Below are 13,347 nucleotides of genomic sequence, written 5' to 3'. Positions count from 1 at the left end.
CACTCCTTACTCAACATCTGCAAGGTGAGGAAGGGGGGGAGGAGGGGTGTCGTGGTTGCGGGTTAGTACAGTGCACATAAAGTGGCATTACAGTCTGCACATTAGACTGGCTTGCCTGCCTCTGATGGAGTCACAGAGCGATAAGTCATTCAATCATCACCTACCAGAAAAGTATTCCTTCATTATTAATAAAGAGCTAATAGTCCTCTTCTCAAATGGGAGTGTAAACATAAAGATTCTCAGCGGGATTACATAATTTTAAAAAAGTGTTGAGTTTACAGTGTTACACAGAGCGGTAACATGAGAGAACGAGAGGGGGGCATAGCAGGAGGAGCAGGAGGAGGGGGGGCATGGGTGGAGAGGAGAGGAACAAGCAGAGGCTTATGTGCTTATATTATTCTAATCTCAGAGGCTAGGCCCAATGTAAGCAACATGGGAGTACTGACCATCACTTCAATCACATCCAGATCAATGCCCTCACTGTTCCAGCCTCTGCCACTAGACATTTCATTAAATTTGAATCAATAACGGCAAATAAATGTGAAGACTTCTGCATCAAACATTTTCATCTTGGGATTACTTTATTGTACCGTTAGTAGCCAACAGAAACAGCACAAAGAAAAGGTGTTTTTTTCCCCCTGAAGCTTTCTCAGGTGATCACTGTTTTGTCATGACTAAGGAGTGTGGAGTTGTGTGCTTATGATTAGAGTCACAATCAATTAAGAGAAATCAAGTTTAAATATTGTGCATGCTCTCTCTTTTACGTAGACATTGAATGACATTTTAGATAGATATATTTCAGATTCATAGTTTTAAACAAGACATTGACTGAAAATACATACTATGAGTAGATGCATGGGTACCTGAACAAACTAAATTTGCTTAAGCATCAACTTTGAAACTGGGATTGGGGAATGCTGAAATGTGCTTGAAGGGCCAGGTGTGTTTTGGTAGGTGTGCAGTAGCTCGCTAGTTTTTGCAGCTCTTATTTTTCCAAAGGCCAACTCAAGGTCAACGGTTTAAGGGTGGTCTAAGGTGCAGAAAGGAAAAGAGTGAGGGCGGGGCTTTTCTGGAGGCTGCCAGCAGATGGAAGCACTGATGGAGTCGTACCACCCACTCCTGTGTCCACACCGCACGGTCAATTACAGTTCATTTCTTTAATCGAAATATCAAGGTGACCTGGTTTGTTCTTTGGATAGACCTTTTCACAGTAGACCAAAAGGAAAATGTATAAATCCAATAATTAGTGGTGGCTGCACTCCTTAAAGTGCATCAGTTTATGCGACCTGGCCTGTCTTGTAGGAGCCATAGCATGTAAAGTGCATAATTTAGGCCACAGTTCAGAATAATAAACAGATACAGCACTTTGCATAATGAATTAGTGTTTATATGAGTGTGTGTATGCATGCAAGGCGTCTATCTCGTAGAGAGATTAACCCTTTTGTTACTAGTTTGAACTGTGTGGGTTTTTATCTGTATTTTGTTAGCATCAACATTTCTGATTAGCATGTTTTAAATTTGTGAATGGAATCATGTTTTAACATCATTAAGTCATTGGTGTAGAAAGATGTGCGTTACTTAATCATTCAAGCTCGTCTTTCTTTCTCATGTCTCTCTCTGTACAACATCCACTTACTGATTAATCTATGACTGTCCCTGTTTTTATTATTCATCTCATCACTATCACCGCTCTCTCTCCCTCTTGTTCTCCTCTATCCCTCTTTCCAACCCCAACTCGGTCGAGGCAGATGGCTGTCTAACATGAGTTTGGTTCTGCTCGAGGTTTCTGCCTGTTAAAAGGAAGTTTTTCCACGCCCTTGTAACTACCTAAATACTGCGAGGTGCAATGCTCATGGTGAATTAAGATGAGATAAGACTGAGTCTTATCCTGTCTTGGTGTTGGGTCTTTGTTAATAATTTAACATAGAGTATGGTCTACACCTGCTATGTTTGTAGAAGCGTCTTGAGATAATATTGTTGTGATTTGGCGCTTTAAAAATAAATATTGATTAACACAAGCCCAGGTACTAATCACATAAAGTGTGAGAGACTTTTCCCACCCTTAAGAGTGACATTCAAGTCAAGGCTGTCAATCTAATTATTGCATTTGCAGTTCAAAACAACATGAGTTAACCTAAACTGCTTTGAAATTGCTGCAGGTAGTTAGGACTTGGCACAAGTATGCATGACACACATGTAAACCACATAAGCTTTCAAGCAAGTAGCAAACAGCTTCTACTATACAGTCTTATGGATCTGACTGGCTGTGTGTGCGGCATCAGCAGTTACCGTACATCTGAGATGTCCAAAAAGACCTGGATGCTACAGTGATTGGTTCGTCCTCTGTCATTATCAGGACATGGTGTACTTGCCAAGAAAAACCTGCAAGCTCAACACATTTACAAGAAAAATATCTAATGTTAAATGTATCTATTTACTGTGTGGGTTCTGACATGCCTCATATGTTACATATATAGGGTTAGTACATGTAACAGTAATAGAATATGAGGTTTACTCAGCATGGGTCAGAGTTTCACAACAGTTCTCCAAAATAGTTTTGCTACACAACAGGGCTACTCATCAGACGTGTACTCGTCAGATTTAGGGAAGAGTTAGTGGGCATGACACATATTTACAATGCATCTTTCTCGGTATCGTTCTGAAAGGCACAATACTGCCACCAGTTTAAAGAACAAAGTACATAGTACATAGGAAGTGGTAAATTATGCATTTATTGAGTAAATCTGTTTTTGATTGTCTCATTATGTTTCTTAACAATCAACATTAACCATGAAAAGTACGGATCATCACCTCGGGGTAAGCCATGTGATTTTGTATCAACAGTAAATTATGTTGGTTCTAAGACAGGGGCAAGTATCATAAGTGTTTCTTCTTCCTGCTCCTATTTGTTCATGGACAGTGTATAAGTATCAGGAGAAATGTGTATCATATATGTTGTATTGTCAAACACTGAAGTGAGAAAATAATCTAAATGTGAATTAAAGAATATCCTGGCCATGACAAGAAAGTGGTTGGATCAAGCCTTAATCAATCAGAATTCAATATTTAGCATAAATAATGATCCACCATGGCTTGCATTGGGTAAAAATACAATATAATGTGACTTACTGGAACAGCTCATCCCTTAGTAATCAATAATAACATTCATAAAAAAAATAATCTTGGTTGATATCAGTGAATCCTACTTTATCTTTAGGTGTTTAAAATGTTCTAATGATAAACACTTTTGTTCTTGCTCCCCTGTAAAACCAATAAAATTTCCCTTCTGTCCTGTTTACTTAGGACCCTTGATATACTTGCTTTCATGTGGTTTACAAAAGGTGGGATGGTGGGTGGCCATCTGGTTAGAGATGCAGAGCCTTCACAGAGCATTCCTTAAATCTGGTGGATTTTTGGTCACTTACATAACTCCCACGTAGTTACATCTCATTACTTCCAACAAACAGCCGATTCATTTGGCCAGAGGTTCCCCAGAGTCAGCACTGAATACCTGCACTGTTATGCTATGTATTCCAGCTGAATCATGATTCTCAGACCAGGGCTTCTTTCAATCAACGCTGTATCTAGGTGATCGCAGTGTCTGCTAAAAGTCAGCTCACATACAGCAGTGAACATGCACTTACAGTAGATTACATGGAAGAACATGAAACATGTCCTAGTATGTGAGTTTCAGATAAAGCATGCATGTTGAATTAAGCCTGATTGTATTAAATGTTTAAAAATCACGATATTCATTTATCACAGTGACATTTTTAAACTGCTAAGTAAAAGGTAGAGCACTTCAAGAGACTTATTACACTAAAAAAATAACAAGAAAAAAGCAAATAGAAAAGAACATTTATCAAATTTGATGCTTAAATTAATGTAAAATGCTGCTCTTTTTGTAGGTCCAATACAAATATTTTCCATAGTGGTTGAGAGAGTGGGACCACTAGGCGTGGTGGAAGAGTGGGGGGGTCCTTAAGTAGGGGCAGACTTTATCACTCTCCTTCTTTCTAGTGGTGGTCTTTTCTGTCACCCCTCTCCTTCCAGATCATAACCAGCTTTACAGATGGAGGGAGCAACACAAAGAAAGACATAAAGCCAAGAACTACATCATTATTCTGGTAAGTCTGATTTTTTTCTCTCCATGTAACTGTGATATCAGATTGGCACCTGCAGATGTTGAAACAAGTACACTAAAAGATTCATATCAAGTGTCTGATGTATAAAGTTTTAAAAAGAAAGTATTTTTAAGAGAGGGATGAACATAATTTTAAAGTTTTTAATTATTTCATTTGGCTGTAAATGACATGTTGGTGAATAATGCTATGTTTACATTTCTATAAAGACATTAAAAGCTGTACTGCACAAGTTGCAGTGAGGGTACAACACTATGTGTTATTTTAAATGTGCATCCTATAAAAATCAATACAGTGGAATTATAATGCCTGATACGTCAGAAGTGTAGCACACCAGTTAATTAAAATAAACCTGCAGCTAAACTCCACTTGCACTCCAAAGCAAGATAGAGGAATTGTTTTGCATCTTAATGTGTTTGCATGTTGCATGATTTGTTTGAATGTTTTGCTCATTTAATGCTTAGGTTGCACATATATTTTTTTGTGGTTTTCTGAGCTGTGTGTGCAGTGGATTATGTAACCATCTGTATAGTGAATGACTTACAGTGTGCCTTAGCTCCATACAGTGATGCTCTGTTACCTCTCCGCATCTCTGCAGCAGACTTTCCGCTCAGTTAACCGTCTCCCTTCCTGTTCCAAATCAGCTCATTTAGATTTGACGTGGTTTTAAAAAAAAAGTGAAAGTGAGTAAACTATTAGAGTTGGAACACTGGCGTGATTCTTCAAATTCGATTTGCTTTCTCATTACTTTTTTAGATAATAGAACTTGTAACACAACTTTATGAATATTTTTAATCTAGTGGTGTAAAGAGATAGCTCAGTTATAATCTTGAAAAATATCAAGTATGTTAGACATTTTTTAATGAGCTCTGCCATCTACTGTACGTTTTTGCTTACAGAGAAATCTTAAATCTCATATCACAGCATATAAAAAGAAGAACATGTGGCCTGTTAATCCTACAAGGGCAGTTGTTAATGTATAACTAGTGTGTGTATTTAATATGTATGGAAAAAAGCAAGTTGTGTAGTTCAGAAATCCCTGCCAGGTCAATTATGAGCGATGTACGAAACCCAAGACCGCATCAAATGCAGCGTCCTCATAGCCAGTAGAAGTTTGAACAAGGTAGCTTCAAGGTGTGAATAGGGACTTTGTAAGCGTGAAGGTAGAGGAAAAAAGCATGTATGCTCAGCAAAGCCGTTCTTAAGATGAGTTATAAAATGATTTGGCATAAAATGTTGTGAATAACGCTCAGTCATAAAAAGCTCTCTCATTTTTTTTCCTTTCTAGGAGAGACCTGGCAAATCCCCCCTCACAAGTGGTAACAGAATTATAGAGGAAGTATAAATTTTACTGTAACATACATAAAGATCCACCAAAGCCAATACCATCCCTGGCAGCTGCTGCTGACTTGAAATCAAAATGCTGTTTACTTTAGGATTCCTCCTCCTTCTCACCCCATTTCCCTCCTTTCAAACCCCGACCAATGAGGGGAGACATTTAACCGGAAGTGAAGCAGCTAAACCTAATGCGGTATTTAACCTGTCAAAACCAAAAACCACTGCTGCTCTTGCCAGACTGACCGTTCGCCCAACCCTAAAGCCAAATACAGTCAATCAGACTGTTGCACCGAGTCAAGCCACAAAAAGCAAACCCAGCCCAGCAATAATTGACTCCACGCCATCAGCAGCAGTAAGAGCTATGCCTGTCAGTGATACCAACACCAACAGAGACAAGCCCACAGTCACTGTCAATCAAAACATTTTGGCTAAGGCTTCCAAAGACAAGCCTGCTTCAGCCAGCAGTGCAGCTAAAACCTCCACAAAATCTCCTACATCCGGTGATGTGAAGACTGCCAAAGACAAGCCCCCCACTGGAGCTCAAAATGTTCAGGCAATATCTCCAAAATCTGCTCCTTCCCGTGGATCTACAACCACCAAAAACAAGCCGACAGCCCCTCAGTCTGTCGCAGCTAAATCTCCCTCCAACCCAAAAGACAAGCCTGATAAGGTCACGTCAACAGCCAATCAGACCGCTGTAGGTAAAGCTCCTACCAACATCAACAAAGAAAAACCAGCCCCTTCACAGCCGATGAAGGTAGTCATCAGTGATGGCTGTGACTCAGGCAACGCGAAGGAGCAGGAGTTGAAGCTGAAGCCTGGAGCTCCTATAGTGATGACGCATAAGATCAGCTTGTTGCCTGGGGGCTGCACCGGGGGATGTGAGGCTGAGATGGCTGCGCTTAAAGGACGTGTAGCACGACTGGAGATGGAGATGTCTTCCCTCAAGGACAAATGTAGGATTCTGTCATGTTCACTACATTATTATAATTGACACAACTTTATTGACCTCATTGGGTAGTCATTTTCCCCTCGATTGATACACACAGGGTGGTAAACCAAGTTTGGGATGATGTATAGTAAGTGGGTGTTCAAAGTAGATTGGAATCCAGACAGGGTGACCAGGACCTGATGTGAAGCAGTGGGATCTTGTCTCACCCTGTCGGGGTTCAATTCACCACTATAGTAGTAAACTCACTATACATTATCCTGCTAATTACACAGCTACCAATTGAAGTAATAAACAACTGGACACAAAATATTGATTTACTGATTGAATTATTGATTTTGAAATTATTATGTACACAGAAAAAGATAGTCCCTCAGATTACAAAGTTGGTAGCACTTCCATGGCGACACTATATTTGTACTAACCAAGCTGCGGGTTGAATTGGCATTAAACTTTGTAGTAGGGTCTTAACATTAGCATTTTACCATTGGCATAAAATGACCACAGCACCCGATTAAGGTTTTTTGCTCCCTAACTTTGACAGTCTGGTGACGTCTTTTCATGTTACCAGTCCTCTCTTACTTCCAAAGCCACTACCGTTTGCATCATGTCTGTCTACTTCAATGCTATAGTTCATTATCATTTCACTGTTTCTCAATTTATCTGGAACCAACAAGATAATTGATTGTTTAAATCTGGAGGGAACAATGGCAATATAATCAAAGTCAAAATAGTATACTTGATAACCCTGCTATGGCCAGACGACTGTTAACGTTTACACTCATCCACTTGTTTGCTCATTGTGCTGAATTTTAATACCAGTTTGTTCAAGTTACTCAATACAGTAGTAGAGGTTTAAAATCCTGATTTTGGATAATGTATCATGACATTAGCTGGGAGTTCCTCTAAGCCAGCATAAAGTTAGCTAAAATTGGTCGAATGCCAACATTAGCTGTAGCTAACTGTAGCAGTGTGCCTGTTTGGCGAGGGCATCAAAAGTGTGATCCATTTTCAGAGGCTATAGTCCTCGTTGCAGCAGCCACTGGTTCAACTACCAGCCTCAACCCTACTCCTAAAATTAGCTGTCTCTCTTCATCTGTCCTGTGGCCAAAAATTGACCTCAAAACAGTGCAACAAAAAACTTTATCAAGGTTTATATATATATATATATTTTTTTTTTTTTAATATGGCCAGGTTGTCCCTCCATATTTTCTAGTTTCCAGTGAACCACAAAGCGTTGAAAAGATGGGCACTGTCAGATTCCCTGATATGACTTGAAATATGGAATAATGCAATACAACACTATTGCAGCATTTGAGCTTCCCATCTTGAGTATAATGAATAGAAAAAAATCGCAGCTATACAGGGGTATAAGTTCAGTAATTTTGGGTATATTTTTGTTGCTGCACAGGTCCCTGTTCTGCAAATTGTCCACGTGACTGTAGTGGCAATGGGGAATGTCAGAAGGGGAAGTGTGTCTGCCAACAGGGATTTGTGGGTCCAGACTGCAGTAAGTGTGTACAAGGAGCTGAGTGTAATAAAAGTAAGTGAGAACTGTCATTAGTATACTGCAGCATTATGAGCACATAAATCTTTACCAGAGAAAGATTTCTTTTTTGTGGGACTTTGACCTGTAACCTCTGCTCTGTTATTTCAGAGACTGACAAAGGAAAGATTAAGGTATCAGTGGAAACTGTGACCCTGCAGGGGAGCAAACAGGGAAACATGCAAGAGAAAACCACCAAAGTAGAGCAGACACTCTTCCAGAAGAAGGAGCAAAGGAGGGGCTCTGTAGCTAAGGAAACTGACACCAAACTCAAAGTGGCTGATAGTGCTAAAGCAAAACAAGATTCCTCAGTCAAGAAAGTAACTATTAAAGACTCTTCAAGTGCCACAAGAACTAGCCGCCCAACTGTTGGTCAAGTTCTGCTGAAGCATCAAGGAAGAAAGCAAGAAGAGGCCCGAAAAGGAAAAACAGTCATAACTACTAAAACAATCCTTCAAAAAACTGATCTCAACCTCAAGGACGGGACACATCCTAAATCTGACCAACTAAAAGATGAACCTCATGCCAATGCAACCCATGGTAATGTGAAGAAATCTAATGGTACAGCTAAAATTCAGTCCAAAGTCACAGGAACAAACAAAACCCGAGCAGGAAAGGAAACTGTGGAGCAGTCCACACTTTCTGAGAAGAACGCTACTCAGTCATCTGGGCACAAACGCATCAAAGTCAAAGTAGAAACTACAAATGTGCAATCTGTTGACAACAGACAAACTGAAGCCGCCAAGACTGGTAAAGACAAAGATGCACAGAGGAGTCAGTACTTAGTGAATACAACCCTTGTAACAACATCAGGTGAGGCTAGGGTTGTGCAAGACAAAACCACTACCCACAGCTCTGGGGGCACAAGGAGAGGGGGAGGATCTGGATTAGGATCTGTTAAGGTCATTAACATTTCTTCCTACAGCTTCACGGTCACATGGTCAGCACCACAAGGGATGTTCAAGAACTTTACAGTGGTCAGAAAAGAGCCACGGGCTGAGGGTGACGAAGAGGACCTCGAAGAGTTTGAAGAAGAAGCTCTGGAGGGGGACAAGCCTTTCACAGTCAAAAACACGACTGATGTCCAGGTACACAGTGAGAGCACCAACACGACTGCTGCCTCTGGTAGAGCTGCTGGATCTAGAGGATCTACCAAGAGGATCTCTATGGTGGTGCCAGGCAACGTGCGCTCTGTAGAGTTCAGTAACCTTCGGGCAAACACAGTCTATGTCCTGCACGTATACGGTACAACAGCTGAGAGAAGATCAAAGGTCCACAGAGTTACTATAACAACAGGTGATAAAGTTTGTATATCTTTTTTCATTTATGTATAATTAGCCCATCAGTAGTAAGTGCTACTTGTCTGTCTCCCTATATATGAACACATATCTCCTTGTTGATCACCCACTAGGTCCAGAGCCAGCCACAGAGATGGTTTTCAGCAACGTAACAGAGTCCTCTCTCACTGTTTCCTGGTCTAAGCCAAAGACCACATTCTCAGGCATCAGGGTCACATACACCAACATTGTCAAAGGTTTGTCAAAGGCCCCCTGTACAGTGTCCCTCCTTCGTAGTAGCATGGATATTACACTGGGATGTGTTCATATTAACATGTGATGTATTTTTCTACCAGGGGAGAGTCACTATGTTACCATGGACTCTCAGCAATCTTACCTGGTTCTGTCCAAGTTGTCTACTGGATCCTCCTATATCATCACTGTGACTACTATACAAGGCAGAGCACAGAGTGACGCCTTGACATCCGTTATCACGACAGGTAAAACGTCAGATCAGCTCACTGTAATGCATAGTTTGGCTTTAGCATGTGAGCACATTAATAAACTAACTATGGGTTGTCTCTCTGCTGCAGTTCCCGCACCACCAACACATCTGCAAGTGGTCAATGTGACTGATACCAGAGCTTTGCTGCAATGGACACCCAGTCTGGGGAAAGTAGACCGCTTCATCATCAGCTACGAGTCCTCCAAGAGTGAGTGTGGCAATCATACCCCAACAGCTGTTCACAAAGTACTACTGGCTAAGCTAAGAGTGGTTGATTCTCCTTCTTGTCACAGCTCCTAATGTCACAGTGACAGTGATGCTGTCTGGGAACTCAGTGGAGCACCAATTGAGAGGCCTGCAGAGAGGCACCCTGTACACAATTAAAGTACTGAGCCAGAAGGACAGTCTCCAGAGCATGGCCATCTCAACCACATTTACTACCGCCAATGGTAAGTAGACAGAATAAAAAGGGCTTTTTAACTCTTGTGTGTGAAGTGCTCGGACTAAATACTTGTGTATTTTTGTGCTCCTCAGTGGTGAAAGCTGGCGAGGTGAGCGCTCGCTCTGCAGTGATTACATGGAGAACAACAACTGTGGTTTATCACAGCTACAGAGTGATTTACCAGGTGGCAGGAGAGGAGACAAAGGTGAATAGTGTAATGTCATCATCAACTTGTACAGGTCAACATTTAGAGAAGCTACAGAAGCACTTAAAAGATTGGCTTTGTGTGTTTGCTTGTGTATAAATTAGGAGATGATCCTGGACTCATCCATGACAGAGTATAAGTTGGCAGGGCTGTTGCCAATGTCACGTTATATTGTTCTGGTACAAGGCGAGAGAGACGGACACTACACTTCTATTGTCACTTCAGAATTCGTAACAGGTATCATATTCTTAATATTCCGTCTCTGCTCTTTTATTTGCCCCATCAATACTTTCAAGCTAACACGTTTTTTCATTCAACCCTTAGGAAAACTGCGTTTCCCCTTCCCTACCGAGTGCTCCCAGGAGCTGCTGAACGGAGCTCTGCAGTCAGGAGAGGTGGACATCTTCCCACAAGGGAAAGAGGGTCAGGCAGTGAGAGTGTACTGTGACATGGAGACTGATGGAGGCGGCTGGACAGTAAGAAAAAATGCCTGCATCTGAATTATATTTTGCATAGAAATATTGGCAGAATTGGTTGAAAACATAGAAAACAATATAACATTTGTATTTTAGGTATTCCAGAGAAGGATGAATGGAAAGACTGATTTCTACAGATCCTGGAGCGAATACAGTGCAGGCTTTGGAAACCTAAGCGAAGAGTTCTGGCTCGGTACAGAGCAAGCAACTTATAAGCAAAATAGTCAAACGTATGACATCACATCCACATCAAAATGTTACCAGCCTAAACTGTGTGCTCCTTTTGTCTCCCAATGTTAGGAAATGAGCTTCTCCACCAGCTGACAAGTGTGGGCCCTGTGAGTCTGAGGGTGGATATGCAATCAGGAAATGATACTGCTTACGCCCACTACGCCAACTTTTCAATTGACTCAGCAGAGAGGCATTATACCCTAGAAGTGTCTGGCTATACTGGAACTGCCGGTAAAAGCTTCTTAGGAGTGGAGTTTATCAGATATACTGTGTATACTATATCATTCCACAAAGTCCCTATAATTCATTCCTCATTGTCACTCCATATCATTTACAGGAGACTCTATGAGGTACCATAATGGCCGCCCATTCTCGACCCGCGACAAGGATCCTGATCCTCTGGGGATCCACTGTGCCAGGGCCTACATGGGAGGCTGGTGGTACAAAAACTGCTACAAGACCAACCTCAATGGTCTTTATGGTATCAACAGTAATAATCAGGTACGAATGACCTCTCTAACTGAACCTTGACCAACCTGGCTTAACACCAATGTGAACCCAAATCAACAAAGCTTTTGTACAGTTTGATTTAATGTCTTATCTACACAAGTGTATGGGTCTAAAAATCAATACAAACTAGTTTTAATCCAACTTTAACTCATATGTGATTGGGTTTGAATTTAGCAGTAGCAGGTTCAGTGTTAAGTTTTAAGACACAGTTCACAAATTGCTTTACGTAAAACAAAAAAATCATCACATTATAAATGATGTAACTAAGTAGAAGTCACGCAGCTTTTTGACTGTTTACACCAAGCAGCAACCTCCAGTCTCAAAATACGAAGCCCATGCGGAAGTATTATAAACCGCAACTTATGGAGTGTCGTCTTGAGGCTGGCTGCAGAAACACCGGAAACCTCATATACACAAATTCAAAAAGGAGGATCTTTGCTCTCGCCTCTTTACCTCACACTAGATCGACAGCACTTAGGTTGAGTTCAGCATTTCCAATATGGCTCCCGTGGATGATTGGCTTCAAAACAGCACTTCAGAAACAGATGATACAGTCTATGGTTTGCACCCAGAATTAGCATCATCCTTGGGTTAGGTAATGACAACCAAAAGTGATTTTTTTGGTGTATTTGTATGACTGGTGTTTGGTACCCAGGAGTGAGTTTAGCTTTATAATAACATTGCTTGAGCTAACACTACAGAACCGTTATTTAGCACTGCATGCAGAGCTTTGAGTAATGTAATAGAGTCAGATAATGTTTGAAGTGTTCATTCGCACTTAAGTGTGATACGGAATGCAAGGCATTGTATAGCTTACCTTTCACTGACCAATCAAAATGTGTTATTTTCAGATTGTAGGGCCTCTGATTCTTAATTAAAACATTTTAAATCTTTCAAGCCAGATTTCCAGATTTTTTAAAATCTGTATTACAACATACTAATAAAGTATCTCTACAATTTATCTTCTTTTGATACAGGGAACAGTCTGGATAGACTGGAAAGGTAAAGACTCATCAATTCCCTTCACTGAGATGAAGTTCCGACCATCCAGGTTCTCTCCTGCAACTCACGGCTAGAAAAACATCAGTCTCAGTCACTGAGTTCTTCATCCTGATAACCTTACATCTGACAGCTCAAGAAATCCAGAAGACAGCGAATCTCAGTTGCTCCATGTTGCTTTCCAAATGAAATTGTTTGTACAGTGGTTTTGATAGCTATAATTGCAGCAATTAATACATGTGATTCATTGTGCAAGATTCTTTTTCTGGTCTGTCTGTCTTTTTTTTCCCCATAATACACCAAAGAGTGCAAACTGTTTTATCGCAACTTTTTTGTATCTGTTTGACTGTTCTGCCTGACCCGTCCATTAAACACAGTTTGTTCTGACTCTTATACCTTCTTGTGCACCACATTGGTAAGCCGACTACTCACTACTGTAATCAATATGCACTGTCTCACTCCATTGGAATAAAAGTGGCTTATGTCGGTCTGTAGTTTTGCATTTTTTTTGCATGGAAAAGCAAATTAGAACATCCAAATCCTTCATGGTAAAAACAAATTCCTTTCCTGCAGTACAAGATAATAACATGCCAGTGTGACTGACTGTCACGTCAGCAGTGTGTTGTGTTATCATACCCTTCAGCAAGTCTCAGGCCATGTTTATCAGGCTGTCTTGTGTATAATGTGTTGCTTACAATTCATTATCAGATATGCTGACGGGAAAAAA

The 13,347-nt window shown here is 40.8% G+C and overlaps 1 protein-coding gene across 1 annotated transcript; it reads left to right on the top strand.

The window, feature by feature from the left end:
- Positions 1–5,841: 5,841 nt before the first annotated feature.
- Positions 5,842–13,114, top strand: tnxba (tenascin XBa). Its single transcript, XM_034697665.1, has 14 exons — positions 5,842–6,436; positions 7,841–7,972; positions 8,087–9,271; positions 9,387–9,509; positions 9,609–9,752; positions 9,846–9,965; positions 10,051–10,206; positions 10,292–10,404; positions 10,509–10,641; positions 10,729–10,880; positions 10,977–11,073; positions 11,181–11,342; positions 11,449–11,612; positions 12,599–13,114. Exons 1-14 carry the CDS (start codon positions 5,842–5,844, stop codon positions 12,695–12,697), a joined length of 3,375 nt encoding a protein of 1,124 aa, XP_034553556.1. The 3' UTR covers positions 12,698–13,114.
- Positions 13,115–13,347: the final 233 nt, after the last annotated feature.

The sequence above is a fragment of the Notolabrus celidotus genome, chromosome 12, assembly GCF_009762535.1.
Source record: "Notolabrus celidotus isolate fNotCel1 chromosome 12, fNotCel1.pri, whole genome shotgun sequence".
Classification (NCBI taxonomy): Eukaryota; Metazoa; Chordata; class Actinopteri; order Labriformes; family Labridae; genus Notolabrus; species Notolabrus celidotus.
Note: the sequence above shows the minus strand (reverse complement) of the source record. Positions and strands in the feature narration are given on the sequence as shown.

Coding starts and splice junctions, on each gene's coding strand:
- tnxba (XM_034697665.1), top strand. CDS start 5,842: ATGCCTGTCAGTGATACCAACACCAACAGAGACAAGCCCACAGTCACT. Junction 10,207..10,291: donor CACATTTACTACCGCCAATG/GTAAGTAGACAG, acceptor TGTGCTCCTCAG/TGGTGAAAGCTGGCGAGGTG. Junction 11,613..12,598: donor GTATCAACAGTAATAATCAG/GTACGAATGACC, acceptor CTTTTGATACAG/GGAACAGTCTGGATAGACTG.